Source organism: Rhodotorula toruloides (genome assembly GCF_000320785.1).
Source record: "Rhodotorula toruloides NP11 unplaced genomic scaffold Scaffold22, whole genome shotgun sequence".
Taxonomy (NCBI): Eukaryota; Fungi; Basidiomycota; class Microbotryomycetes; order Sporidiobolales; family Sporidiobolaceae; genus Rhodotorula; species Rhodotorula toruloides.
In genome coordinates, this window is record NW_015622982.1 from 133,757 (window position 1) to 160,185 (window position 26,429).

The 26,429-nt window shown below is 62.1% G+C and overlaps 9 protein-coding genes across 9 annotated transcripts; 4 read left to right on the forward strand and 5 right to left on the reverse strand.

Annotated features, from left to right (window-relative positions):
* Positions 1-104: 104 nt before the first annotated feature.
* On the reverse strand, positions 105-2,047 carry RHTO_03672 (zinc transporter 1; the record flags this gene model as incomplete). Its single annotated transcript, XM_016417341.1, has 9 exons — positions 105-297; positions 358-523; positions 580-714; positions 791-962; positions 1,018-1,257; positions 1,309-1,644; positions 1,703-1,751; positions 1,813-1,893; positions 1,959-2,047. The coding sequence occupies 9 exons, from the start codon at positions 2,045-2,047 to the stop codon at positions 105-107; spliced, it is 1,461 nt and encodes a 486-aa protein (XP_016271257.1).
* A 378-nt stretch (positions 2,048-2,425) lies between these two features.
* Positions 2,426-3,017, forward strand: RHTO_03673 (uncharacterized protein; the record flags this gene model as incomplete). The annotated part of the gene is made up of 2 exons (XM_016417342.1): positions 2,426-2,869; positions 2,928-3,017. The coding sequence occupies 2 exons, from the start codon at positions 2,426-2,428 to the stop codon at positions 3,015-3,017; spliced, it is 534 nt and encodes a 177-aa protein (XP_016271258.1).
* Positions 3,018-3,627: 610 nt separating this feature from the next.
* On the reverse strand, positions 3,628-4,977 carry RHTO_03674 (tRNA (guanine-N7-)-methyltransferase; the record flags this gene model as incomplete). Its single annotated transcript, XM_016417343.1, has 6 exons — positions 3,628-3,955; positions 4,014-4,084; positions 4,146-4,453; positions 4,510-4,694; positions 4,764-4,822; positions 4,882-4,977. 6 exons carry the CDS (start codon positions 4,975-4,977, stop codon positions 3,628-3,630), a joined length of 1,047 nt encoding a protein of 348 aa, XP_016271259.1.
* A 551-nt stretch (positions 4,978-5,528) lies between these two features.
* RHTO_03675 (uncharacterized protein) lies at positions 5,529-6,776 on the forward strand (the record flags this gene model as incomplete). Its single annotated transcript, XM_016417344.1, has 7 exons — positions 5,529-5,542; positions 5,600-5,751; positions 5,825-5,884; positions 5,954-6,020; positions 6,099-6,128; positions 6,188-6,277; positions 6,338-6,776. The coding sequence occupies 7 exons, from the start codon at positions 5,529-5,531 to the stop codon at positions 6,774-6,776; spliced, it is 852 nt and encodes a 283-aa protein (XP_016271260.1).
* Positions 6,777-6,885: 109 nt separating this feature from the next.
* On the reverse strand, positions 6,886-9,567 carry RHTO_03676 (LIM domain kinase 1; the record flags this gene model as incomplete). The annotated part of the gene is made up of 7 exons (XM_016417345.1): positions 6,886-7,156; positions 7,240-7,446; positions 7,506-8,712; positions 8,777-9,160; positions 9,220-9,289; positions 9,357-9,423; positions 9,482-9,567. The coding sequence occupies 7 exons, from the start codon at positions 9,565-9,567 to the stop codon at positions 6,886-6,888; spliced, it is 2,292 nt and encodes a 763-aa protein (XP_016271261.1).
* A 720-nt stretch (positions 9,568-10,287) lies between these two features.
* RHTO_03677 (uncharacterized protein) lies at positions 10,288-10,852 on the reverse strand (the record flags this gene model as incomplete). The annotated part of the gene is made up of 2 exons (XM_016417346.1): positions 10,288-10,710; positions 10,778-10,852. The coding sequence occupies 2 exons, from the start codon at positions 10,850-10,852 to the stop codon at positions 10,288-10,290; spliced, it is 498 nt and encodes a 165-aa protein (XP_016271262.1).
* Positions 10,853-11,515: 663 nt separating this feature from the next.
* Positions 11,516-15,783, forward strand: RHTO_03678 (mitochondrial RNA polymerase; the record flags this gene model as incomplete). The annotated part of the gene is made up of 5 exons (XM_016417347.1): positions 11,516-12,499; positions 12,562-14,505; positions 14,564-15,097; positions 15,155-15,289; positions 15,349-15,783. The coding sequence occupies 5 exons, from the start codon at positions 11,516-11,518 to the stop codon at positions 15,781-15,783; spliced, it is 4,032 nt and encodes a 1,343-aa protein (XP_016271263.1).
* Positions 15,784-16,878: 1,095 nt separating this feature from the next.
* RHTO_03679 (protein serine/threonine kinase) lies at positions 16,879-19,298 on the reverse strand (the record flags this gene model as incomplete). The annotated part of the gene is made up of 3 exons (XM_016417348.1): positions 16,879-17,633; positions 17,692-18,258; positions 18,323-19,298. 3 exons carry the CDS (start codon positions 19,296-19,298, stop codon positions 16,879-16,881), a joined length of 2,298 nt encoding a protein of 765 aa, XP_016271264.1.
* A 3,938-nt stretch (positions 19,299-23,236) lies between these two features.
* On the forward strand, positions 23,237-25,893 carry RHTO_03680 (amidohydrolase family protein; the record flags this gene model as incomplete). The annotated part of the gene is made up of 12 exons (XM_016417349.1): positions 23,237-23,667; positions 23,719-23,798; positions 23,860-23,990; positions 24,046-24,100; positions 24,158-24,307; positions 24,373-24,631; positions 24,691-24,758; positions 24,818-24,882; positions 24,944-25,132; positions 25,214-25,277; positions 25,336-25,417; positions 25,497-25,893. 12 exons carry the CDS (start codon positions 23,237-23,239, stop codon positions 25,891-25,893), a joined length of 1,971 nt encoding a protein of 656 aa, XP_016271265.1.
* Positions 25,894-26,429: the final 536 nt, after the last annotated feature.

Here is a 26,429-nt window from a genome sequence, read left to right on the forward strand (position 1 = left end):
CAAGGGATGCTACGACGTCTCCCTCGTCGCTCGTTGGGAAGGTCAAGCCGTCATTCTTCCCTTCCTGCCGCGCCGCGCTACTTTCCCTCGCTCCCTGCAGTTCCTCAACGATATCCATTGGCTCCACTCGCCTCGGCACGGGACAGCGAACCCCTCGAGTTGCTCCGACCAAGCTGCCTTGTCGAGTTCGCTCGTCTCAAGGAGGATGTCTGCCTGTCGTGCTGGTCTGGATGGCTCGGCAGAGAATCGTCTCTGTCGTCCAGCGCTGCTGAATGGCCTGTGTCGATCTCGACAGCCCTGCACGACAGTATCCGCTCGTCAGCGTCCGACCTTCACTCCGCGAGAAAGCGGACTCACACCTGGTCCTCCGAGCAGTGGTCCAGCTTGGCACTAACAGCCTTCCTCACCGCATCCTCAAGACCCCGAACGTCGTGGAGAGTCGGGTGGCCGCCGCCACGGAAGCGCGCGTCGAGCTTGAGCGTTGCGAAGGTGCTAGTCTTGCTCAGGCGCCAGATGCGCAGGTCTGCGGTCAAGTCTTGTCAACAAGTCGTCCACATCGGTCTGCGGAGAGGAACGCACCGACGAGTGTGAGCGAAACCCGCTCATGCAGCGATGATGGAATCCAGGCTTCGTTGCCGCGCTTGAAGAGCGAGCGGACTGCGTCCGCCTTTACAGGGTCGAAGGCGTGCATGAGAGCGAAGGAGGAGCTGGTGACTGGGAAGAGTCGGAAGTGTCGAAGTGTCAGTTCGCTTGCTATTGTGCGCGAAGAGACAGCTTCAGGCATGCGTACCGAGAGGAAGAGCGTGCGCTAGGATGACTCGCACGACGATGAGCGAGCAGACTGGGTCCACATAGACGACGCCGGCCCAGGGCTTGACAAGGCCGGAGAAACGAGCCGTCTTTGGACCGAGAAGGAGGGACGCGAAGCCATCGATAATGATCGCTAAGTTGCCGTAGGCGTCCTGCGCCGCATTGACAGGTCAGGAGCAGATTGAAGGACAAGGTGTGGGGACGTACGCCGAGAGCATGCTTGGCTAGAGAACTCTGCGGCATGAGGAAGCGCTCGCGGAAACCGGGTCCGCCAGCGTGCGAATGGCCGGAATGGCTGTCGTCGTCTGAAGAGTCGTGACTGGGGCTGTGAGAGTGCGACGGCTGCGAGTGCGAGTGCGAGTGGCCGGGACTGTAGAAGGCGTCGGTTGAGCCGCTGCGGCGAGAGTTGACTGAGCGGGCGAGCGAGTGCGGCGTGTCCATCGCAGCCTGCGGAATGAGCGTCAACGAGCATCGAGGTGACGAGCTGAACGGACTCACCTGCAACAAGCGAGCTCGGTACGTCCACGGGTGCACCAAGGCTTGCGCACTGCGCCTACCCTTCCGAAGGGAGTGCTCGCCGTGCGAGTGAGCGTCCTCGAAGAAGTAGATGTTCGCGATGTTCCAAACGAGCGCGAGGAAGCCGAGACCGATGACGACGGGCGGAAGGAGGACGGTTTCCGTCGCGTAGAACCGCTGGAGCGATTCCAGCGACAGCGTCAGGCAGAGCGCGACCAGCAGCGTGCCTTGGATCAAGTTTGCGATGAGTTCGACTCGTGCGAAGCCGAAGGAGAAGGCGGACGTCTCGTTTCCTTGTGAGCGGTCGACGTTGGCGAGCTGGACAAGCGAACGTTCACGACGGGGCAAGCTCCGCAAGCCTTCGAGATTGACGCACCTCGTCGGCGTACAGCTGGACGACGAAAGCTGCCAAGTCGTTCATCATGCTGTGCAGGGAGGGGAGACTGTCAGCTGGTCCTCAGAGAGAGGTGGGCGGAGAGTACTTGCTGGTAAGAATCGGCGACAAGGCTCATCACGTTCAGCTGATAGCCCACCACAATCTCGGCGACCATCATGACGGCTGTGATTCTGCGCAACGTCAAAGGGCTGGATGAGCGAGGAGACGGAGAGAATGAGGAGAAGGACCGACGCACGCCATGCATATCCGGATGAGCTTGATCTCCTTCTCCCTCGCGATCTGCGCGGCGCTCTTGTACGTCGCTGGCGGCGCAGACTTGGCCATGTCAAGCAGCGACAAGCGAAGTCGTTTCGAACGCAAAGGAAGAAGTCGGCTCGAGACGAATCAAGCGCCACGATCCTCCGTCGGGATCCGAGGAGATGGAAAAGCGTCAAGAGGACCGCAGCGGTCGTCAAGAAGGAGAAAAGACGTCAGCGCAGAAAGGAGCGCGGGTTACAACAAGGGAAGGAAGGCGAAAGCACTGGAAAAGGAGTTCGTCGCGAACTCCTGTCGCATACCGTCGCTGATCCTGCACCGCCCTCGTCTAATCTGAGAGGACCGCTGCGGTCGCGACGATTTTTCCTGTCGAGAACGCCCGGCGGAAGATCCGTTCTCGTCCTCCTGCCTCTTTGCGCTCTGTCACGCCGCCTTCCCTCGTCCGAGATGGGTCACGGCCACTCCCACGGCCACTCGCATGGTCACTCGCACGGCGGCCATGGCCACTCGCACGGCGAGCCCTCGCCATACGACAGAGACTGCCAAGCTCCTGCTTCGGCCGCAATTTGGTCGTTCATGGCGGCGTTCGTCGGCGGGCTGTCCTCCGTCTCCCTCCCAACACACGTCGCCGGCTACTTCCTCCCACAAATCTCGCAGACCACTTTGCTCTGGGCGACTGTCGTCGTTTCGGCGGTGTACGCAGCACTCTGCGTCTCGTCGTTCTTCCGAGTGATGGAGGAGGCCGTGAGCGCGGGCTATAGGGCTCCAATCCGACAGCGTTTCGACGAGAAGAGCGAAGAAGGAAGGAGGGCGAAGGAAGTGTATGACGAGATCGAGCGAGAGTGGCAGGGGCGGATGCAGACTCTGTCGCGGATCAATGGGGCGGCGGCCGTGAGTTCGCCCTTCGACCTGTACAATCCAAGCGTTAGTGCTGAAGCAGGTCGCGCAGGGAATGCTCGCACTTGTCGTCTGCCTCTCCATCGCGCTGTTCGCGCTCGGGCTGCGCTTCTCCGTTGACGAGTGGACAAAGTGGTGGTGAGTGGACCTCACCAGCAGACGAGGAGCGCAAACCGCTGACGCCGTCCTGCAGCGCGTCGAACGCTGCGCTCGTCGTCGTTTCGAGCGAGGGAGAGGAGAGTGCCGTCGTCGAACGCAAATGCGAGGAGATGCACTTGAACCAGACGTATCTCGTCCTCGGGTACATCCTTCCTCCGATGAACGTCCCAAGCGTGCGCTGATACGCCAATGAGCACAGCATCCCCGGCCTGCTGCTCGTCCTCGAGTTCCTGCGGTGCACCAAGACGCACACATTCCTTCGACTCGCCATGAACAGACCCCTTGAGCGTCTACCGCCGGTCAGCGATACACCGCCGCGGTTGCCATCCATGCGTGGAGCTGCCGGGTCCGCAAACGACTGGCCGGCGTACGAGCTGGGGCGCAGGAATCGCAGACGACGGGATGAGGGGCGCAGGAGAAGGGCAAGGGAGTGGAGCAGCGAGAGTGAGAGCGAGAGTGATGACGAGAAGCGGCTGCTTGACGTTTGAATGGGTGAAGGGTACCTGCACAGGATACGGTCAGCCGAGACGGCGGTAGAGGATCGAGTAGACGTACAATGCATTCCAAACCTCCCCAGATGGCCCCTTACCATTTTACTCAGGATCAGGCAACCTCCGCCAGACGCTCCACTCCTTCCCGCCCTGGTTCCGCTCAACCTTCCTTCCCTCCTCTGTCCGCTTCTTGACAGCCTCCATGACCGCCCGCTCCCTCTCGCGCTGCAACTCGCTGCCCTCGTACCCAACAACGCCCTCGCCGCTCGTCAAGCCGATATTGTCGATGTCCTCGTCGGTCAGGCGTTGAAAGAGAGGGAAGGCGCCGATGTGCGAAGTCATCCAGATGTGCAAGTCGGGGACATCGGTGATGGTGTAGAGGAGGCCGCCGGGTCGAAGAACGTAGGCGTACTCGGCAAGGAGAGTCGGGCTATGTGGATTGAGGTCAGCAAGAAGATCGGGGATCGTGGGAAGAGTTGGGGTCTCACGAGATGATCCGCGCCTTGTGCTTGCGCGCCTTGAAGTGAGGATCGGGGAAGAGGAAGAAGATCTTGGAAAGCTGCGGATGGGAGGCAGGTAAGCGAACGCACGAAGCAAGACGTCAGGAGAGGTTGACGCACTTGTCCCTTCTCGAAGAAGTTGGGCAGGAATTTCATCGCGTTCGCGCGCAGGACGCTGACGTTATCGTACGCGTAGCCCTCGGGAGGCATGAGCTCTGGCTTGATGCCCCTGACCTTGCTCTTCTTCGCGTCCTTCGTCTCGACCTTCTGCCGCTTCGCCGCGGGCTCATCCTCCCCCTCTGCAGTACCTTCCGCAGCCGCCGCCGCAACGTCTTCCGCATTGTCGGGGTCGACCGAGCCGGGGTTCAGGCGCAGAGCGCGGATCTTGTCGGAGACGTACTGGGTGACCTGGACGCGGATCTCGAGACCTGCTCCGCCTTGAGTCAGCTTGACAGTGTAGAGGGCATGGGAAAGAGAGACGCACCGAGCATGAGGGTCTCGGGGAAGAGCGGGGCAAGCGAGATGCTCAAACCGCCGAATCCGCATCCAACGTCCGCAAACTCAACCTTCTTGCCCTTCAAATTCTTGCTCCCCTGCCCTTCTGCTGCCGGAGGCTCGAAGAAAGCGGGGAAATGGGTCGACCAGTCCATCTCTGCGGGCGAAGGAGGGCTGTGGCGGGTGAAAGGCGACTTCATCAGTTAGGCGGGTGGTCGAGGGAGAGGAGGGCGAGTACCTCACTATGCGAGGTGGTGGATGGAAAGCGGGTTTGCGTGTGCGCGTTGACGGTAGTGGCGTTTCTGTTCCAGCCGCACACAGCGTCAGCCAGCGTGCAAGGGGACGGGGAGATTGAGCGCACCCTGGGCATGCCAACCTCGCTCGTCGCGGCGCCTTCGAACAGCGGTAGGCGGTCCGTCGCCTCGCCCTTGGCCTTCTGGTTCTTCTTGCGTCCCATCCTGAGCGCAGCGCGAGTCGAGAGCGGGAGGACGGTGCTTGACCTCCTCCTGCCACTTTCGCGAGCGCTTTCACCTCGACCGCTCGCAGCCTCGCGTGGATGTTGCTCTTTGACAGCTTGGAGCAATCTGAACTTGCGTAAAGTCATGCCCAGACGCTCTCGCTGCGCCAGCTCTGCCCGTCCTCCGAGTCTGAGGCGCGGCTTCATCGGTCCTTTCACCTACTCCGCGTGCGGAGCGATATGCAGCGGTATCTGCGGGTCCGTAAAGGTCTTCAAGAGCCACTACTGTCTCTGTAGCTTGGCGCTGCAACGCTCAGCAGCATCGCGTTGGGGGACGGCTCCGAGGACTTGCCGCTCGAGGGCTCTCCCTGCTCTCCCCTTCTTCCTTTCGCACGGTTACTGCTGCCTTCCCTCCTCCAGCTACACAGACGACTAGCTCGCCGCTCGGCAGAGCTCTATTCACCTTCGCCTCTCACGCCCTCTCAGCCGTTGCCTCTCCTCTTCTCACCCTCGTCAACCTTCCCTGCTTGAGCCGCACTTGAGCTACCGACATGAGCGACATGAAGTGCGTTACAGTGCAGCGCGAGCACATCGGAGTCCCGTTGACCGCCGTTGCCCGCAGAACGACAACGCCGTACAACTCGCCCGAACTGCACTTCGACTGCCCATCGAACGTGAGCAGCTTCGAGGTATGGAAGGAGGCGACGCCGATGCTGGGGAGGAAAGGCTTTCAGGCGACTGGAGCGGGGTGTACGGCCACGACGAAATACAACGGTGCGTCCTGCTTTGGCGAGCTACCGAACTGGATCCACTCCGCTCGCATCATCCGCTCACGCATCTCTTGCAGGCACTCACGCATCTTTTGGAGGAGGAGTCGGACCAGACGGGGCGACCTGGGGTTGTTCCGGTGCGCTCCTCGAGGGCGAGCACTCGCTGGACCGACTCGCTCACCTTGCCTATACTGATTCTCGTACAGCGGACGACGGCAAGACGTTCGTCTGGCAATCTGTAAGCGGTCTGCGGGAGTGGACCTACGTGCAATTGTGCGCCGTTCTCCTGCTCTCCCTCATCCCGTCCAAGGCTCGCTGACATTCCCAATGCGCTTCTTTCGGCGCGCGTAGATGTGAATGGAAGAATATGGTGCTAGAAGAGTACGAGACTTCTCTCCCGTTGCCGCACGTTCAGTTGCTAACGGACCCTAGTCGTGCAGACACAACCTGGTCATCTCCAACACCCCAGCTGGCTCCACCACCATCTTCATCAGCGACTTTGCCGACTATCTGGAGGATAAGACTGATGGGTGCGCGGAAGATTCGCCCTTTCCCGTCGAGGACTCGCTCATAAGCTCTTCCTCACGCAGGAAGACGACCGTCGTCGCTCAATGGGGCACGACCTCCCGGCCAACCCCGACAGCAGTCGCCGTCGAAACCTCGAGCAACTCGACCGGCACGACTGTCAGCAACTCTTTCTCGACTTCGATCGAAACGAACGTCTCCTCCTCGGCGGCTGGCTCAGCTTCGACAGCGACGCTACTTCTCTTTATCGGCGTCGGACTCGTTCTGATCGTCGTCATTTGTCTCGCCCTCTGTCTGTGTCTGCGGACGAAGCCAAAGCAGTACGATGCGGATCAGGCGGAGCGAAGTGTCGGGCGACAACAGCGGCGGAAGACTCGCCGACGAAGCTCGGGCGCTCCCGCTAGTTCGGAGGATGGAGACTCGCTGCTTGGGGAGGACAAGCGGGATGCGTGGGACACAAGGTCGCGGCGAGAAGACGGTAGACAAGCAGGATATGTAGATTAGCAGGCTATGGCGAGTAATACGAGGTTGAGGGATCTACAGAACGAGCGCGCAGAATACAAGAGCTGCTCAGAGTCGGTACAATGCAAAGAGGGAGAGGAAACGGGAAGAGCTAGGCGTTCAAGGCGGCCAAGGGCGAACTGGATGAGCCGCCAGCTCCGCCTGACCCGCCGCGGTGCTTCTTGACCAGCTTGCTCGACCTGTCCTGCGCTGAAGAGGGCGGCGGAGGGGCAGCGCGGGTCGGTCTCTGCGGTTTCGCTGCAGGGAAGCTGGGCGAGGTCGGCGAAAGAGGCGGAGAGAGGACGGTGGGAGTCGCGGCGGCGGAAGTGCTGGCTGGGCAGGTAGGAGGAATCATGTCGGAGCACTTGATGTGGACCGCAAGGCTGTGAGACGGGAGAAATGTCAATAGATGTCGCGGACAAAAGAGCCGTCATTAGGACGCTGGTCATGCGAGCGGACGACTCACCCGCAGTCATCGCAGCTCAGGTAGGCCTTCATCAACCCAAGTTTCTTCTCGCACTGCCCGCACCTCCCTTGCCCAGCCTGCGACGAACTCGCGCTCCCGGCGTCCCAGCTTGCACGCTTGTTTGCCGCGCCGAGTCCTGCAGAGTGGTCGGCGAAGGAAGCGCTGGGCGAGGCAGTGAGGGAGCCGAAGAAGCGTTGCAGGCCGGGTCTGCGGAACGGCTTCGCGGTCAGTGAGCCATCAAGGAGAAGGTCGTCTTCGAGACGCACCGGATCAGCGAGAAGCGGTGCGGCGCTTCGCGAGGAACATCTGGGTCCGCTGCAGGCGCCGGCATGTGCTGGAACGTCGAGTAAAAGACGTCGCGCGCCTCGTCGTCTGCCTCTCCAGCTGTTCCACCGACAACGGCTTCAGCGACCGACAATGTCGACGTCCGCGCCGTCAAGAACGATGCAGGATCGTCGAGCGCATCCTTCGAGCGCGGACGAGTCGGCGCGATGACTGTGGGCGTGCCTTCGTCCTCGCCTCCTTCGAGCGGAGCAGACGACTTTTCCGACGCCGCGATCCAGCTCGGCGGCAGACTTGGAAGACTCCCACCTCGCTCGTGTTCGTCGGAGACAAGGAGGAGGGTACTGCCGCTCGAGCTGCCAAGTCGCCCGTACGGACCGCCAGCAACACCAATCCGACTCGCGACGATCCTGCTACTCGGCTTGACGACGCTCGTCGAGTAGTCGTTCGAGTCGTCGACAGTCTCCGCAGCTCGCAGGTTGGCAAAGTAAGCCGAGTCGGGACGCATGTCGAGCGAGTCGATCGGGACGTCGGCATCTGCGATGGCGAGCAACGCCTCGTCGTCGTCTTCGTCGTCCGTCTGGCCTGCTGACGAGGGCGCGCGAGCGTGACCGTGGAGAAGGGCGGTCTGATCCGGCCCATAAGACGAAGGGAGGTCGGGAAGGTCGGAGGCGGAAGAGACGAACGAGCTGCCAAGTCGGAGGTTGATCTGCCCTTCGAAGCTGGGAAGGCGAGGAGCGGAAGGGCGAGTCGAGCCTTGACCGAGTCCGTTGGCGTGCTTGATGGACCCTCGCTTCGTCGTCCCGGCGAAGGAGACGCTCCCGACGTTAGCTGCCATCGAGCCCAACCCGCCTCGCGAGTGAGCGTCCGCACCACCAAGTCCCTGCGCTTCGAGCTGCGCAACTTCCTGCTCAACATCGCGCAGTCGTCGCAGAATCGCCTTCGCATCCGGCCGCTTGTTCGGCTCAGTCGAGCAGCACTCGAGCGCGAGCTCGACGAACGAGGTTGGCGCATTGGGCGAGACGGACGACCAGACTTCTTCAGCAGAGATGCCGTAGTCGGGAAGTTGGCGGACGAACTGGTGCTGCGAGGCGAGTTGGCGCGAGGCGATTTCGACGAAGAGGACGCCGAGGGAGAAGATGTCGGTGCGGAGGTCGAAGGGCTGGCCGAGCAGGATCTCGGGAGACATGTCTATCGACGGATCTGGTCAGTGAGCGTTGGCATATCTCGGAGAAAAGCGTCGTCGTCAACGCACAACCGTCCGTCCCGCAGAGCGTCATCCTCTTCCACTCCTCATTCTCCGCTCCACCGCTCGGCGCGACCCTCGCCAGTCCAAAATCACAAATCTTGAGCCGCTCGTTACTCGTCACCAGCAGATTCTCGCCTTTCAAGTCCCGGTGCATGGCGTTCCGAGCATGCAAGTAGGCGATCGCTCGGGCGATGTCTATCGCGAAGGAGACGCGGAGACGCCAGGGGAAGGGGAGTGAGCGGTCGAGGATGAATTGGCGGAGGTTGCCGCGGGGGAGGAACTCGGAAATGATGAGGATTCGGGGGCGAGGCGAGGAGCTCGAGTCGGCAGGAGGTGCGAGGCAGAGTCCGAGGTACTGGACGACGTTGGGGTGGCGCGCTTGCTGCATCACTGCGGAATGAAAGAGGCTTGGTCAGCCGCGCGCGGTGGTGGAGGAGCGGAAGACGCACGGCTGATCTCCCTCGCCAGGTACTTCTCCACGTCGTAATCAGTACTCGGCAAGACCTCCTTGATGGCGACCTGCGCAGCGAAGACTGTGTCAGGCGGCTTCACCGAGCCACAGGAGGGTCTCGAGGAACGAACGCACCTCAATGCCCAGATACTCGCCCTTGTACACACTCCCGAACGAACCCTTGCCCAGCCTCTTCCACTCTCTGCGGCATGGGATCGGTCAGCACCTTTTGCAAGGCAGGAGGATGACGAAGGACGCACCCCTCGTCGCTCAAGTCGGCATAGCTGATCTTGTCGAACCGCTCTCCGGGCTGTCCCTCCTTTGACCGGTCCTGTGCAGCGGCCATCGTCCTGCGAGCGGGCAAGATGCGAGAGAGCCGAGGGACAGACGAGTTGACCGACGCGAGAGGAGGTGCGAGCGAGAGAGGGCGCAATAAGCGGGAGAGGAGCGTCGGAATGCGTCGAGACTGTGCGAGCAACACCCAAGCAAACCCGAGCGAATACTTGTGAGCCGTACGAGCGCAGTCCAGCGGCGAAGCGGTGTCAAACGGGCTCGCACGAGGAGGTGGGGAGGAAGAGGAGGTCAAGGCGCGCCCGTCATCGGCTGATCGGGTCTGTCAGGAGGCGTCCGTGGCTCCTGTCAGCGAGCAAGTCGACGTCTGTGCCGCGCTTCGTCGAGTGCGAGGTCGTCGCAGAGAGGGTCGAGCGTTCGAGGCGAGAGGTCGATGGGCGCGAGGGCGCACGGCTGGGGACGGTCATCATGCTGGTCAACTGGACGTCAAGCAGTCTCCTCGCGTGACAGCAAGTCAATTCTGAGCGGCCGAGGCGATGTACAGCGGCAGAAGAGGGCGAGTGAAGACGAGGAAGATCGCTTGGCGGCGACAGGCTCGCTGTGCGGTAGATGGGCTGGCTAAGGGCTACTCGATCTGACCGCTTACAACTCGACATCTACTCACAGCGCCGCAAGCCGTGCAGAGTCGTGCGAGGAGCGAGTTGCAGGGAGGAGTGAAATCTACGCTCGCGAATACACCGTCCGTTCTGGTCTGCTGTAGTCTCGACAGCTGCGCCTAGCCAAGAGAGACCAAGCGCGAGCTTGCAGGGAGGCACCTGAAGCGAGCGAGGGGTTGTGGGAGAAGGAAGAGGAGCGGGAGGTCGTCGACGAGCAAGCCGGGTCTCTCCTGCTCGCGGGACGACTCGAACGGGATCAGCTTGTACACGAAATACATTCTCGCCCAGCTACACGACCACACACGCCCGAAAGAGCCCGAGAGAAATCCTTCCGCCGCCTTGAAACTTGAAAGGTTCAGGCATGCCCGACGCTCGTTTGGTGTAAACAAGGTTATGGGTTGCGGCGAGCGCCTTAACGCATCCACGCCCCCGGTCCGTCGCCCGCCGTGGCCCAGCACCACCCGAGAGCAGGCGGTCCGACAGCGAGCGAGGCGTCGAGGGCGAGGGAATCGTCCGTTCCGCAGGGGCTTCATCATACAAAGCTGCGAGTGCGCGAGACAAGGTCAGCACGATGCTCAGCGACCCGCTCGAGACGAGAACGGCGCGCACTTTTGACTTTGGAAGGATTGAAGAAGAAGAAGGAGAGAGAGCGCGGTCGGCGCGAGGTCGTCCGCCGCGCGACATCGCAGGAAATCGCCTGGGCAGCCAGACTGGTCTGTGATGTAGTCAGCTACTGCACAAGCTTGCCTGCTCAGCAAAGGAAGCTGTTGACGGCGAGAGCGGCACCCTCGTCTGCTCTGGATGAGCTGGGACTTGACGCTCGCACTCGCCGCTCACCTTCGCTCATCCAGAGCGCCACTTCTAGCTCGGGTAGCTTGTTTGCTCAGCTGTACGACCGACTCGACCATCGCCGCCGCGAACGAGCGACTGTTGCCCGCTCAGTCGGCTTCCATCGCGAGAACCGCCACTTCGATCGGACAACCTGGCTCCTCGCGCTTCGTGGAGGAGTATTCGAACTATCAGGGCTTCTAGGGTCAAGGTGAGCACCGTCTCGAGCAGTCGTTGGGCCAGTCGAGCGCAGTTGCGAGCGTTCGGCATCTCGTCGCAAGTCGGCACGAGCCTTGGGATGGCGCTCGCGGCGCAGCGGTGGGGACGGCAAGGTCGCAGCAGGGTTCGATATTGTCTGCGAGGACTTTCTGGGCAGGTGCGAACGTCCAGGAGATTGTGCGCCACCCGCTGGACCGCCTCTCCTCTTCCCGAACAATCACCCTCGTTGCGTCTAGTGACAGACGGGCTGACGATCGTTTGCAGCTTCCGACAGTAGTTATTTACAACTCCCGACTCGCCATGCTGCGGACACAGCTTCGCCTCTCGTCGGCGACCTGCCGTCTTCCCCTCACTCCCTCACTCACTCGCATCTCGTCCCGCCATGCCGCCACCGCCGTCCGCCCTCCTCCGCCAGCCGAATACGTCTACGACGGCGGCCGACCACAACTCTACTCGCTCCCGACTCTCCCGCCTATGCCGCCCCCTCTTCCCGTCGACGTCGAGCCAACAGCAACTCGACGAGACACCCGGTACGGAGTCGCTGTCGAACCAGGCGTGACTCTCGCACATCACGCACCAGCAGCGCAGGAGCAACTCGCCATCTTGGGCGTCTGCTTGTCGACGGGCAACCTGAAGCGGGCGGAGGAAATCGCAAAGCGGATTGTCGTGGCGTGGAAACGAGCGGGCGAGGCGGGACAGCTGTCGAACGTCTTGACGCCGAAGATTCACGCCGACTTCATCAAGGCGTACCTCGGTAGGGCGATGCAGCCTGGCGTTACGCCGGCGGAGGCAAAGGACGCTGTCCACCGGACCTGGACCTACTTCGACCACCTCTTCGAGCCGCAGTGGAACGTCGTCGACCCGATTACTCAGCGGAAGCACGGAGTCTCGGGCGCAGTCGACGCGACGGTCATGGCGACGATGCTCAAGGGTTTCACCGCTCTCGGTCCGGCCTTCTACAATCCCTCTCCCGAATCCGACCCCGAGCGCATCCTCCGACCTATCACCGCCATCCTTCCCCTCATGCCCCAAGCCGGCGTCGAACTCGACGAGGTTCTCCGCGACCCCATCTTTGCGCTCGATGCGCCGATCTACTTCGGCAGCGTCTCGCGATCAGCCGCGCTGAATGCGCTTGTCGAGACGGGCGAGGGACGAGCAGGGTGGAGCAGGTTCAAGGACCTCGTCGCGCACTCTGCTGCCGAGGTCAAGCGGTTCGAGGAGGGCCGCGATGCAGAGGTCCCTGCCGAGAAGGAGAACGTTGCCGAGGTTACGCCGGTCCAGGGCGTACGTTAGCATCCTCCTCGTATCCGTTTGAACCCGCAACTGACCTTGCTCGACGCCCGCAGGACAAGGGAGAGAATGTGTCCCTCGGCATGCTCAAGCACAACCTCCGCGGCTTGGCTGTCAACACCGGTCGCGACGGTCTCCCTCTCTCGACTCGCCAACGACTGCTCGAGGAGTCGTCGTACGACGCGGCACGCCAGCTCTACATCCACTCGCGCGAACAGCTCGCCCAGATCGGCAAGGACGAGGGCAGCCTTCAGTCGAACTGGATTCAGCAGATCATGTTCGACTGGCACAAGAAGCTCGTCAAGACGCTCGAGGATATCGCTGCCGGCAAGCGCAAGGACATCGACTCGGGCTTCCGCGACCAGGAACTTGAGCCGTTCCTCCACCTCCTCCCGATCGACAAGCTCGCTCTCATTACGATCGTCGAGGTCATGCGCATGTGCGGCAGCGGCAACTTTGCGGCGGACGGCATGAAGACGACCCGCGTCGTCCTCAACGTCGGACGGGCTGTCGAGAACGAGCACCACGCCGAGTCACTCCGTGGCTCGCTGTCCACCAAGAAGCTCCAGGAGGAGCTCGCAAAGATCGAGTCGCGCGGCACTGTCAACCCAGACGGTACCGTCACGCCTCGCAGGCAGACCGAGTCGCTTGGGATCCTCTGGCGACGCGAGCTCGCCAAGCGCGAGGAGGACGGCGACTCGACGTGGCACCCGAATTGGACGCAGACCATCCGCGCTCGTGTCGGCAGCGTCCTCGTCTCGGCATTGATGGAGATCGCCGAGGTTGAGCGGACGATCAAGCACCCCAAGACGGGCGAGCAGGTCACGGAGAAGCAGCCGGCTTTTTCGCACGCGTACCAGTACATGCGCGGCACCAAGCTCGGCATCATCAAGCTCAACCCGGCCGTCAGCGAGCGCCTCGACAAGGACCCGCTCGACATCACCCTTCACCCCCGCTTCCTCCCGATGCTCGTCAAGCCCAAGCCCTGGCTTACGTGGAACAGCGGCGCCTACCTCATCCACCAGACGCCCATGATGCGCACGAAGGAGTCCGAGGAGCAGGTGCAGTACCTCCAGCAGGCGTCGGACAATCACACCCTCGACATCATCTTCAGCGGTCTCGACACGCTCGGCGCCGTTCCCTGGAAGATCAACCGCAAGGTCTTCGACATCGTCGTGAAGGTGTGGAACTCGGGCGACGCCTTCGCCGACATTCCCGCCGCCGCCCAAAAGCTCGAGATCCCCACGCTCGAGATCCCGAAGGGCGTCATGAGCGACCCTCGCGCCCGCGACAACTACCGCCGTCGCGTCAGGGAACTCATGCAGCAGAAGCGTGCGGCGCACTCCATGCGATGCGACCTCAACTACAAGCTCGAGATCGCCCGCGCCTTCCTCGGCGAGACCTTCTACTTCCCGCACAACCTCGACTTCCGCGGTCGCGCCTACCCCATCCCTCCCAACCTTTCGCACATCGGCGACGACATGTCGCGAGGCTTGCTTCTCTTCGCCGAGAGCAAGCCGCTCGGCGAGCGCGGTCTCCGTTGGCTCAAGATTCACGTCTCGAACTTGATGGGTTTCGACAAGGCCAGCTTCGACGAGCGCGAGGCCTTCACGATGGAGCACCTCGAGGACGTCTTCGACTCGGCCGACAACCCTCTCGAGGGACGGAAGTGGTGGACCAAGGCCGACGACCCTTGGCAGTGCCTGGCGACCTGCATCGAGGTCACGAACGCGCTCCGCTCCGAGGACCCGACGAAGTACGAGTGCGGCCTGCCCGTCCACCAGGACGGCACCTGCAACGGCTTGCAGCACTACGCCGCCCTCGGTGGCGACATCAACGGTGCTCGGCAAGTCAACCTCGACATCGGTGACCGCCCTGCCGACGTCTACTCGGGAGTCGCCCAGATGGTCCAGGAGATTATCACGCGTGACATGGAGGCCGGCATCGAGGAGGCCAAGCTGCTCGACGGCAAGATCACCCGCAAGGTTGTCAAGCAGACTGTGCGTTGCGCCTCGCGTCTCTCCCTGACACTCGACACTGACGTACTGTCGCTCGCAGGTCATGACGACTGTCTATGGCGTCACCTTCATCGGCGCGAAGAACCAGATCGAGCGCCAGCTCAAGGACCGCGGCGACGTGCCTCCCGAGCGGCTCTACAGGTGCTCCATCTATCTCGGCCGCCTCGTCCTCGACTCGATCGGCGACTTGTTCAAGGGCGCCGCCGCCATTCAGACCTGGCTCAACCGTTGTGCCCGCCTCATCGCCAAGTCGATCCCGCCTCAGCGTATCGAAGCCGCCCTTCAGCAGGAGAAGCCGGGGAAGAACAAGACCAAGAAGGCGCTCGCGCTCAGTCGTATCCCGAAGGAGCAGATGACGAGTGTCGTCTGGACGACTCCGCTCGGTCTTCCCGTCTGCCAGCCTTACCGTCGGCCCAAGAAGAAGCAGGTCCAGACCGCCCTCCAGACTGTGCACATCTGGGACCCGTCCATCCCCGCCGAGGTCGACCCGCGTGCGCAGGCGACGGCCTTCCCGCCCAACTTCATCCATTCGCTTGACGCCACCCACATGATGATGACGGCGCTCGCTTGCAAGGTGCGTTCGATGCTCGCTTTCTGCGATGAAAGCATCCTGACGCTTCCTGTACTGCAGGGCAAGATCGCGTTCGCCTCCGTTCACGACTCGTACTGGACGCATGCCTGCGACGTCGACGAGATGTCCACTATCCTCCGCGACACCTTCATCGACCTTCACTCGCAGGACATTCTCGGACGGCTGCGCGACGAGGTGAGTGCAGCTTGAGCGGTCTGGCTTGTGCGCTCCCGCTCACCAGCCTCTTCCTCCAGTTCATCCACCGCTACGCCGGCCACGTTGTCCCCGTCTCCAAGATCCCGCCTGGTCTTCGCGCCGCTACCGCTGCCGAGGCCATCGAGGAGGCCGAGGCACCGCCCAAGCAGGTCGATTCGCAGGCTGCCTCGAAGCTGCTCGAGGAGCTCGAGCAGGAGGACGGCGTCGACGAGCTCACGCTCTTCAACCAGCCCAAGGTCGAGCGTGCCAAGCCTAAGAAGGCGACGAAGAAGGTGGCCGACGAGTCTGGCGAGGGCGCTGCCGACGCAGACGTTGTGGACAGCCGGGCGTCCCCGGACATGGCCATCGGCAAGCTCTTCGCCGCCTCCGTCGACTCGAAGATCGTCTACCTCCGCGACGTCCTGCCGTACCCGCCTGGCAAGGGCGACTTTGACCTCGAGCGCGTCCGCGACTCGCCTTATTTCTTCAACTAGACGTCCGGTCTGTCTCCCTCTCTCCGCATGTATTTCTCCGCCGGCCCACCCTCGCATCGCCTTTGATACCCTCTCAATTCGCACTCTGCACTGTTCCATCCTGTCGTTCGCCTAGTAGACTAGCTAGCCCCCCACTCAACGGAATGAGGAGGATCTCCTACTCGTCGCCTGCTGTTCCGCATCCTCCTCTCGCCGCAAACCAAGCTGCAATCGCCTCGCGGCGCTTTCCGCGCCGTTCCTGCTTTCCCTTGCACTCGTTCGTTCGAGAGCGGGCTCGCAACGGACTCGCCTCGCAGAATGCAGGAGAGCGGGGACTCGGGAACGCGGGTCGCACGACTCGCCTTTCCCGGTCCTGGGCAGTTCTTCGAGGCGACGAAAGACGATCACTTTGCTTCTCAGAGCAGCGGAATCTGAACAGCGAGGCGTGATCGGATTGAAGAAACGCTTGTCTCGAGAGCGCACTCCGTCTCGTCCTCGTGAGCGAGCGAAGAGCGGGAGAGAGCGGTTCCGTTCTCGTTCCCCACTCGCAAACGGCTCGAGTCTGCTGATACGGAACGCTGGGTCGTCGATTACCTTGCATTCGAGGCAATCTACGGAAGAGGAGCGGTCGTGTGAGCGAGGAGTCGCCCGCAGCCGGAGGTCCGCGACGCCAAGTGAGAAAAGCAAGAGCAAGCCCAAGCGACTGAGGCAAGGAGGCGAAGAGACTCGCAGCTCGAACCGAGTTGCCGGGAGACGACAGGTTATGGATTTCCATTCGATAGATACGCACGACTCGAGAGGTCTATAGAGAGAGAATGTGGCAACATGGTTGGTTGTGTGGGGTGATGCGACGACAAGAGACGGACGAGGACGGCAATGCGGCGAGAGGGCGAGGCCTAGGAGTACAGGCGACATGGGATGCGAAGGCGAGGGCGAGGTATATGTTGGAGGTGGTCGATACAGTGTGCTGGTGGATATGAGAGATCGAGCGCAAGAAAGGCGAGGCGAGAAATTAAGGCTGGATATAAGGGCGGTCCGGAATAAGGATACGAGAGGGCGATAGATACGAGTCGCGAGAAAAGGGTCGAGAAAACGCCCAGCGTTTCCTCTCTGCGTTCAGTGAACCATATGTTCGTCGGGGTCGATGCGGGTGTAGTACCCCCCCGTCGTCGGGGGTGTCGGGAACTGGTACGGTCCCTGCGTCGCCTCGTCGTGGTCGTCCATGTCGGCTGGGAGCACGACCGGCGGCGGGAGTTCGACGCGGTAACTCGCCTGCTGGTTGCGACACGCGTCGGCCCAGTCGTCGCTCCAGATCGGGTAGTAGGCCGTGTACGCCGCCTTCGTAGCAGCCGAGAGCGTCGAAGAGGTCGAGTCGCAGTTGGCCATGACTGGACCAGCGGCGGCGTCCGCAGATCCGGCGATCCGAACCTTGTTGTTCGGCGAGAGACCGTACTGATTCGTGACGTGCGGGGGGTAGGAAGGACCAGTCGGCGTCGCAGGGAGAGACGAGTTGCCCGACGACGAGGAGGACGAGTCGACCGAGGTCTTTCTCCGGCGCGAGTTGGGCAGTTGGCGCGCCGCAGAGCGAGGCGAGCGCCGGCGCTGGGTAGACGTGACAGGCGAAGGAGGCGTCTGGAACAACTCGTCGCCGTCGCGGATCCAGTCCGGGTTCGACTCGAACGACGCGCGCGACTGGGGAGGGGGCGTGGACGGCGCTTCGGGGCGTTTGCGGCGGGAGGAGACGGGAGGAGGAGGAGGGGGGACGATCGGGGTTGGGGCTTCGCGGGCGGAGCGGCGGGGCGTTGCGGGAGGCGTGAGAGGCGTGCGGCGGTGAGGCTGGGTCGGCGTCGTAGGAGACGACGGGACGAAGGCTGTGCGCGGGCAATACGTTAGCCAAGTATCGCAAAGAGGAGACAGGCGCGAACTCACCCTTGGTCCAGGGCGTCCGCTGTTGCTGCTCGCGCACATCGACCGCAACCTGCTCCTCCTCAAACTGCATCGCGTCCTCAAACTCGTCCTCGTACATCACATCCTCCACCTCCTCCTCGTCGTACTGCAGCTGCGACTGGGCCTGGGGCGGAGGAACGACGACCTGCTCGACCGGCTGGTGATTCTCCCTCGCGGCCTTGCCACTCTGCGCAAACGCCCTCGCAGCCTCCTTCGTCGCCCTCGTCGCGTTCCTCAACTCGTCATCGCTCATCGTGAACGTCTTGACACTCGAAATCTCCCTCCTCAATTCCGCCAACGAGATGCGCGCCTGCGGGTTGAGAGCAAAGATGCGCTTGAGGATCCGATTCGTGTGTTCCGAGATGGGCAAGATGGAGCGCAGGAAATCGGGGTTGCCGAGGTAAGCGCAGAACGTCTCGTCGGACGGACAGGCTTGTTTCCAGGGGTTTCGGCCGCAGGTTAGGTTGACGAGGATCACGCCGAGCGACCAGATGTCGTTGTGCGCGGTCGAGTAGGACGCGAGGCGCTGGAAGAGACCGCCTTGGCATTCTGCGGGCGGGCGGGCGAGGGTCAGCGAGCGGTACGAGCGAGGGCGAGAGAGAGGCGGACGCACCGGGCGACATGTAAAAGGTACTGCCGCAGCCAAAGTCACCGCTCGTTCGCTCGTGGGTCGCGAGTCCAAAGTCGGCGAGGACGACTCGTCGGCCATCCTCGAGGCAGAGGATGTTCTCCGGCTTGAGGTCTCGGTGGTAGATGCCTGCCGAGTGGCAGAACTCGACTGCGTCGACGATCTGGAGGAAGACCTTGCGAATGAGGTCGTCGTCGCCGAGGTACCGCTGTCGCTCCGTAATCATGCCGAACAAGTCTCCGTCCTCGCAGAACTGGAGGACGACATAGATGCACGTCTCCTCGATGATGACGTTGTGCATCGTGACGACGTTGGGGTGTTTCGCCGCGACGGAATGCAACCCGATCTCTCTCCGCTGGAACGAGAGCTGGCGCTCGTCCAACCCGACCTTGTTCAGGCACTTGACAGCGTACAGCGGCAAGTTGCCTAGCTGCGGGTGCGCGCGGGAGGTAGGGTAGGGTGTAGGCTGAGCAGCAATGTCGCGCGCGAGGTAGACGACACCGTACGCGCCCAATCCGAGGATCGAGACAAACTCGAGGTGCGAGACTCGGTCGGGAGACGAGTTGTCGAGGACGTGGCCGATCAGGTTCTGAGAGTGCGTCGAGTTGTTCGCTGCCATGGCTGCTTGAGCCTGGGCGAACGAGGTTGGAGGAGGAGGCGAGATTGGGGCTGGAGGGCGTGCATGTGCGGCGGCAGGAGGAGGAGGGGCAGCGAACGACTCGAACGTCGGTGGTGGAGACGGCGAGCGCGAGTCGAAGAAGGCGGACGTGGTGGGCGAGTCGACGGGGGCAGAAGAGAAGGGCGGCTGCAGGTGCGACTCGGTCGAGGTGTAGCTCGACTGGGACGAGGTCGAGGGCGAGCTGGCTGTGGATGCGCTGCTGGTCGACGTCGACGCCGAGCTCGATGATGCGGTGGTCAAGTGGTGCATCGTTAAGGGCGACACAAAGTCGAAGAAGGACATTCGCTCGACGGAAGGGGGATTGCGAGTGCGACCGTTGCGAGGGTGAGCGGGTGAGGTCAGGGTCACTGGGCTGGGAGTGGCTGGGCGGTGGGCTGAGTTCGGTTACAAGGGAGTGAACAGTGTTGTCGAGCCTGCGACTGTGACTGTGCTGGTGGTGTGGTGGTGTGGGTGGATCGGGTGCGATGGATGAAGCCGAGTCGAGGGTCGAGTGGACGGTTCCGTGTGCGAGGTGGACTGGGGTGGGGGTAAGTTGGGTGTACAGAGACGATGAGCACACAGTCGAGGCAGTCCAGCAAGCGTGTCGACGAGAGAGCGAGAGCGTTTCGAGGCGAGCGGGTTGCGAAGGGGGCGAGGCAAGAGAGCGCGAGCGAGCCACTCCCCTCGCTCAGGCACATTCAGGCACGCCGCCCCTCGATCTCTCTGCCCGCAAACAGAAGGTACCCGCGCGAATCTCGAGCGCCACTTTCGCACGCAGAGGCAGGCCTCTCTCCTCCTCCTCGTCGCACTCGACCTCGCAACGGGTGCACACTCGTCTCCCTCTGCTCTCACCTCGCATAGCAGTACAGCGCTTCACTTGCTAGACAACACAGCTTCAACTTACACTGCTCCACGCCCGCCTCTGCTGCGACGAGACCAACTGAAGTGCTCCTCGAGGCCGCCTTCTTCTCCCAATCAGGACACCTTGCACGACTCGCACAACTCTGCACTCGTCAGCTGGCTAGACTCTCGCTCCGAGCGAGATGGCGGAGCAACGGGCAACGGGCGACGGGCGAGTTGACCCGCCATCTCCTCCTCCTCGACATCCTCATTCTCCAACGACTCCCGCTCGCAGCGCAGCAACAGCAGCCCTGATCGCCTCTCCTCTCCTCTCCGCTCCCGCTCCCGCACTCCTACCCGCTCCTGCGCTTCCGGACTCAAGGCCCAGTTATATACGCTTCATTACGCCTCATCTCGAGGCAGATGGCTTGCTTGCTTGCTTGCACCCGCCTTCGCTTCCTACACTACAAGCGTTCCAACGGTGCGGGGGGTACGCTGCGCTGCGCTCGCTGGACGGAGGAGGATTGATTGGGAGGATCCAGACTCGAACTTTGTCATTTTTCCCACGCCTCTTCGTTCGCTTTCAAGGTCGGATGCTCCTGCTTCATCTCGCACCGGGTAGATCCTCGCTCATCCAGTCTTGTACGCTTCGTCGCTTACTCTTCAATCGCTCCGAGCGAGGACGAGCAGGAGGAGGAGGAGGGCGGAAGAAGCCGGAAAGGGCAAGTCCTCCCTCCCTCTCCGTCCTCCCTTCTTTGCTGTGCTGCTCTGCTCTGCGCTGCTCTTCGTTCGTCCATGAGCGAGCAAGGGGCTTGGCACCGCTTGAACGCTGGACATCCGCTCAACCTCGCTTGTCCCTCGGCTTTCCAGCACTCCCATTCCTTCCGCTCCCTCGCTCCATCATGGACCTTGTTGCTTGACTACAACCTCAATGCGCAACGGGATCTACGCTCACAGCGCTGGAGGAAAGGGAAGGGACAAAGGACCGGCACGAGAGCGGGAGCGTTGAGCTGATGCTCTCATTGAGGGCGCGCGGCGCTCGAGCGGGCCGAATGAGTTTGGTTTGCGCCGTTTGATTGAGGGCGCTGGACGGTGTTGGACGGTGCTGAGCGATGCTTGACAGGCGATGAGGAGGGCGACCTGCTGCGGAGGAGGACCTTCCCAACTCGCCCTTCCTCCTCGCGCCGCTCCCTCCTCGACTTCGCCATCGCTCGCCTCGATGCATCCTCGCTCGCACCCCTCCCAAAGCCGCTGACCACCCAAAGAATGCTCCTCGCTCCTCCACTCTCGTCTCGGTCGAAGCACACGTCGCGACGCGCTCAGTCTCATCACCTTCCTTCCCTCCGCCCTCCGGCCGCCAAAATCTCTTCGAAGACGATGCTCGCTGCTCGCCGACGCTCGTATGGGTTCGGTCTGCTCTGCGCTGCGATGGGATCTGCTCTCTCTCTCGCTCTTGTGAGGCGGTCCGTTGGGAGGAGGTTGGTATCACATCCCCTCTCATGCGCGAGGCGGAAGACAAAGGCCACCAACGACAAGCAAAGGACGGACGGGAAGCGACGAAGGAAGCTGTATAGTATGATATGTGGGCCGCGAGCGATCGTTCCCGGATGAACAAAAGCGAACCAAGGGAATTGAAGACCCGTCGCCGTGTGGCTCTGGCGATTGAGGCCTCTGATCCCGCTGCCGCTCGCTCGCTCGGTACTCAATGCTGGGGGCTTTCGCGCGAGATGCGAAATGCGAGGGATGGCTTATCCCCCGCTCTCTCCTCTCCGCCCGGAGGACCAAGACGCTGGCTCTCCTCGCTCGCGACGCACGCTTCGTCGGTTCGCTGCGGAGACTCGTGCGTCCTTGGATCCGGAGTCGCTGCGTGCGCAGGGTCGATTGTACGACGAGCTTCTCTCGTGCAGCGACAAGCAGGCTGGCGGATGTCAATGTGCAGAACCTCCCTCCGTCCCTCCTTCGCTCACAAGCCACAAATCCCCCTACAGTACCTTCTCCCGCGACACTGGCCTGGGAAGCGCAAATCGGTCGCTCGCATCGCTGCCCTACTAAAGCGCCAACGCCGGAAGGGGAGGGAGGAGAGCAGCTGACCTCCCCCTCGCTCGCTTCCTCGGATCACTACATCGGGACGATCACCTTGCGCTGCTCTTTTTCGCTAAAGCGCTGCGCTGCGTCGCTACTCGGCGAGAGAGACGCGCCTCTCGCTTTACGGATCCCGTCTCATTCTCAGGAAAGGCCTTGTGAGCCTCTTTTTCGTCCAGCGAGCGCCTCTTCCTTCACTGCTACATCGAGGCAAGCCGTCTCAGTCTAGCCCAGCCAAAGCCGGACAGCTGATCCATGATCGAGCGTCGGGTAGATCACTCCGTCCTGCCTGCGCAGGAGGGGGACCAGAACTTGTCTCTCCTCCCTCTTTCCATCTCTTCGTCGTTCCCTGTAGCTCGTTGTTGCACTACCGAGGTGCGCAAATGAGTCGGGGAAGAGCCCGCAGCGAGAGAGGAGAGAGAAGGGTGGGGAATGGTCAAGGACGAGGAGGGGGAGAATGGCTGTTCGAGTGCCGCGAAATGACGGCGCTCGGCCGGCGCAGGGTGTATCATAGAGGTTTGAGGCAGTTGCCGCGCACTTGGTCTAGCCCAATTCCGGGACGTCGTCGATGGAAGATGGACGGCGGGAGCGACGATGCGTGCGCAGGGGAGAAGAGCGCGATGCCGAACCGAAGATGCGCTAGCTGAGCGTGGGCGCGAAAGATGAGGAAATTGGACGGTCGTAGCGAGCGAGAATGTGGACGGATTCGCGCGTGTTGCGGAAGAGCGGGAGAGCAAGAAGAGAGGACGAGGGCGGTTGGTCTGCTCAGCGATGGCAGGACAGCCTATCTCTGTACAAGAAGCGCCCATAACAGTCCGAGTAGCGTTCGACTTGAGGAGCATGAGCCCGGCGAGCGGTAAAAGGCTGCGACGGAGGAAGTGAGGGTGTCGAAGGTCGTGAGGGAGAACAAGCCAAACGGGATGCAAACCCGCGTCTAGGGCGGTTGGTCTGCTCGGTGACTGCAGGACAGCCTATCTCCGCACGAGAAGCGCCCACAAGAGTTCGAGGAGCGTTCGACTTGAGGGACAAGAGCGCGGCGAGCGGTAAAAGGCTGCGACGGAGGAAGTGAGGGTGTCGCAGGGAGCGAGGGAGAACAAGCCAAACGGGACGCGGGCCCGCCCGTCTGAGTTGCGGTACCATGCTCTCCGCACTTCCGGACGACCAAGATATGGAGGAGGGGTGTCGGCTGGCCTCGCATGTTGGAGTTGGCGAGGAGGAGGTGGAGGAGAGCTGGACGACGTCGTGGTGGACGCCAAGGACCACCTTCTCCTCCTCCGCCTAACTCAGCCCATTACAGCTCGCTTCAATTTGGGCTTGTCATGTCTCTGAGGCACCGCAAGAGCGTGGGAGACCCGGTACAGACGCCCACAGCCCAGCCGATACCCTCCTCACGACGAACTACCCCCACCTCCTCCTCCTCACGACTCCGCATCCTCCTCTTCGCCGCGCCTCTCCTGCTCGGATGGTACCTCGTCTCCATCCGCAACGCGGGCGTAACGACACTCAAGCAGCCGCCGTTCCGCTATGCAGTTTGCTCGCCCTCTAGCTCGAAAAAGGCTCAAATCGTTACGATGGACGAGAGTGAGGGGGGCCGGTCGCTAAGAGTCGAGTGTATTGTAGTCGATGAGGGAAAGATTGTTGCGACAGGGACGAGGGGGGAAATCAGGGAGGAATGGGGAGACTTGGAGACGACTGGACGCGGAGTGCGCATCTTCTGGCTGGGAAAGGACGAGACGGTGCTGCCGGGACTGTGCGTCTGACTTTCTAGATACCTGAGACGACGCTGACGATTACGCTACAGCATTGACGCTCACGCCCACGTCCTCCAGCAAGGAGAAGCAGCCAATTCTGTCGACCTCGTCGGCGCGACATCCGTTGCTGGTACGTTCCAAGACCTCTCTTTACCTCGACCTGTTCCAGTGTTGACCCTTTTTCACTGCAGAGGTCGTCGATCGCATCGCCGCCTTCGTCTCTGCCGACCCGGAACTCGCGAAGGACCGGACAAAGTTCGTGATGGGCCTGGGATGGGATCAGACCAAGTTCAAGGAGACTGGCGGAGACTTCCCGACCGCTGTCAGTGCGAGTCATTCTCATGCGCGGGCTGGGATCCTGACGCTGGCATGTACAGGCCGACCTCGAGCGGGACCCTCGACTCGCAGGTCGACCAATCTACCTAAAGCGGAGTGCGTCCCTCCATTACGCTCTGACCCTCGACTGTCCACTGATATAAACCTCACCAGTCGACGTCCACGCCCTCTGGGTCTCGCCCGCCGTCCTCGCCTTGCTTCCGCCTGATCTGCCAGCAGTCGTTCCAGGCGGACAGATCGTGCGCGACCCGGCAACGGGCAAACCTACTGGTGTCTTCCTCGACAACGCCATGGACTACATCAGTACGTCAGCCTCCTGCCATCCTCGCAGTGCCTTCGTTGAACCCGCTTCTTCGTCGCACTCGCAGACGCCGTCATCCCACCCTGGACCTCCTCCTCCCGCCTGCGCTTCCTCCTCTCGACCTCTCGTTCAATGCTCGCCCATGGCCTCACAGGAGTCCACGACGCCGCCCTCGCGCCCGCCGACGTCCGCTTCCTCCGCGACCTCGACAAGGAGGGCAAGTTGCCTGTCAGGATTTACGGGATGGTTGGGTGTGTGCCGACTAATAGCTGGTGTGGCAACGAGGAGGGCGTGGAGAGGTACGATGGAGAACGGTTGACAGTCCGGTATGCGACGGTCTCGAGACTGATGCGTGCGAGGTAGGGCTGACTGAAGCTTGATACAGCGCGGCCAAGATCTTCACAGACGGAGCGCTCGGGTCATGGGGCGCTGCGATGCACGAGCCCTACAGCGGTGCGTCCTTGAACGTCTTGTACGGCTCGTAAGCAGTTCTGACCTTGCTCCTGTCCCAGATGCCCCGGACAAAAAGGGCTTCCTGATTACCGAGGAGCCAGAGCTGCGCGAGCTGATGGGAAAAGTGCGCCCGCTCACTCCCATCCACCTCACCTTGCCGTCTAACCTCTCCTGTCGCCTCGCAGTGGGTCTCGAAAGGCTTCCAGCTCGCGTCGCACGGCATCGGCGACCGAGCCAACACCGTCGTCCTCGACATCTACGAGTCGCTCTTGCGGAACTTGACGTTGGAGGAGGGACGGGACGGGACGGACGATGCGGAGGTTAGGAAGACGCAGGAGAGGGTGAGGTGGAGGGTCGAGCATGCGCAGATTATGGTGCGTGCAGGCTTCGCTCTGGCATTCTCTCGTTCACATTGTTGGCGTGGGGGACGCTAAAAGGTTTGATGTGCAATGCAGACGCCGGGAGACATCGAGCGGATAGGTCGTCTTGGGATCGTTGCGTCGTTCCAGCCGACTCATGGTGCGTCAGCCGACCATCAGCTTCCTCTACGCCTTGCTGACCGTCTGCGACTTGATAGCGACGAGCGACATGGGCTACGCCGAGCAACGCATCGGTTCCGAGCGGATCAAGGGCGCGTACGCGTGGCGCTCGCTGCTCAAGTGCGTGTCATCGCTTCACCATGTTGGCCTGCATTGAGCTGATGCAGTGGAGCTGACTTGACTCGTACCACCCCCGCAGCACCGGAGCTCCCTTCGCACTCGGTTCCGACTTCCCCGTCGAGCTCGTCAACCCGTTCCACGGCATCTACTCCGCCATCACCCGCAAGTGGCCGAACGGAGACTCGCCCCACGGTCCCGACGGATGGTACCCTCAGGAGCGGCTCACGATCCTCGAAGCGCTTCGCGGGTTCACGACTTCTGCGGCCTACTCGTCTTTCTCGATGTCGAACCAGGGCATGCTCCGACCGTCGTACCACGCCGACTTTGTCATCGTCAAGGGCGACCCCCTCGAGCTGGGTACGGAGCGGGAAGGCGAGACGGTGGACGAGAGGCGGACGAGGGAGCACAAGTTGCGCGAGACGGTGGTGCGGACGACGGTCGTCGGCGGGCGAGTCATGCATGGCAAGGGTCTGTAGACGGAGTGCGCATAGACTGTACAGAGGGAATGGGAACAATTTTCCTTCTCTCGCAACGCAGCGGCAATTCCGCAGCGCCCCTGTTTCGTTCGTTGGTCGTCTGCTCGCAACACGAGCTCACTCTCTTCACGCTTCAGTTCTGCCGCATAGGCACTGCTACAGTACACGCCATCCCGCACACACTACTCCCAGCCCGCTCGAACAGCTCACAGCGAGCCAGTCGTTCGCTCCCGTCCCCTAATCGTCCGCTCGCTCGACTTCGACTCGCTCAGCCAGCGTTACAGGGTGAGTGCGAGCGTACAGAGCAGCGCGTAACCGCCAAGAGCCTACCTGACACGCGCTCACGCCCGCAGACAGGCTCAGCGACACGCCAAGGCCGGATCCCCTTGTTCTCACATTCCCATCTCGCGACCGCTCTCACCGCCCAGCAACCCTCTCTGCCGGTCCATCAGCCTCTCAGCACGCACAAGGAGTTCATTGACGCCAGTTGCTGGGGAGCAATAACTCGTTGGGGACCCGGTACGTCATGTTCGACT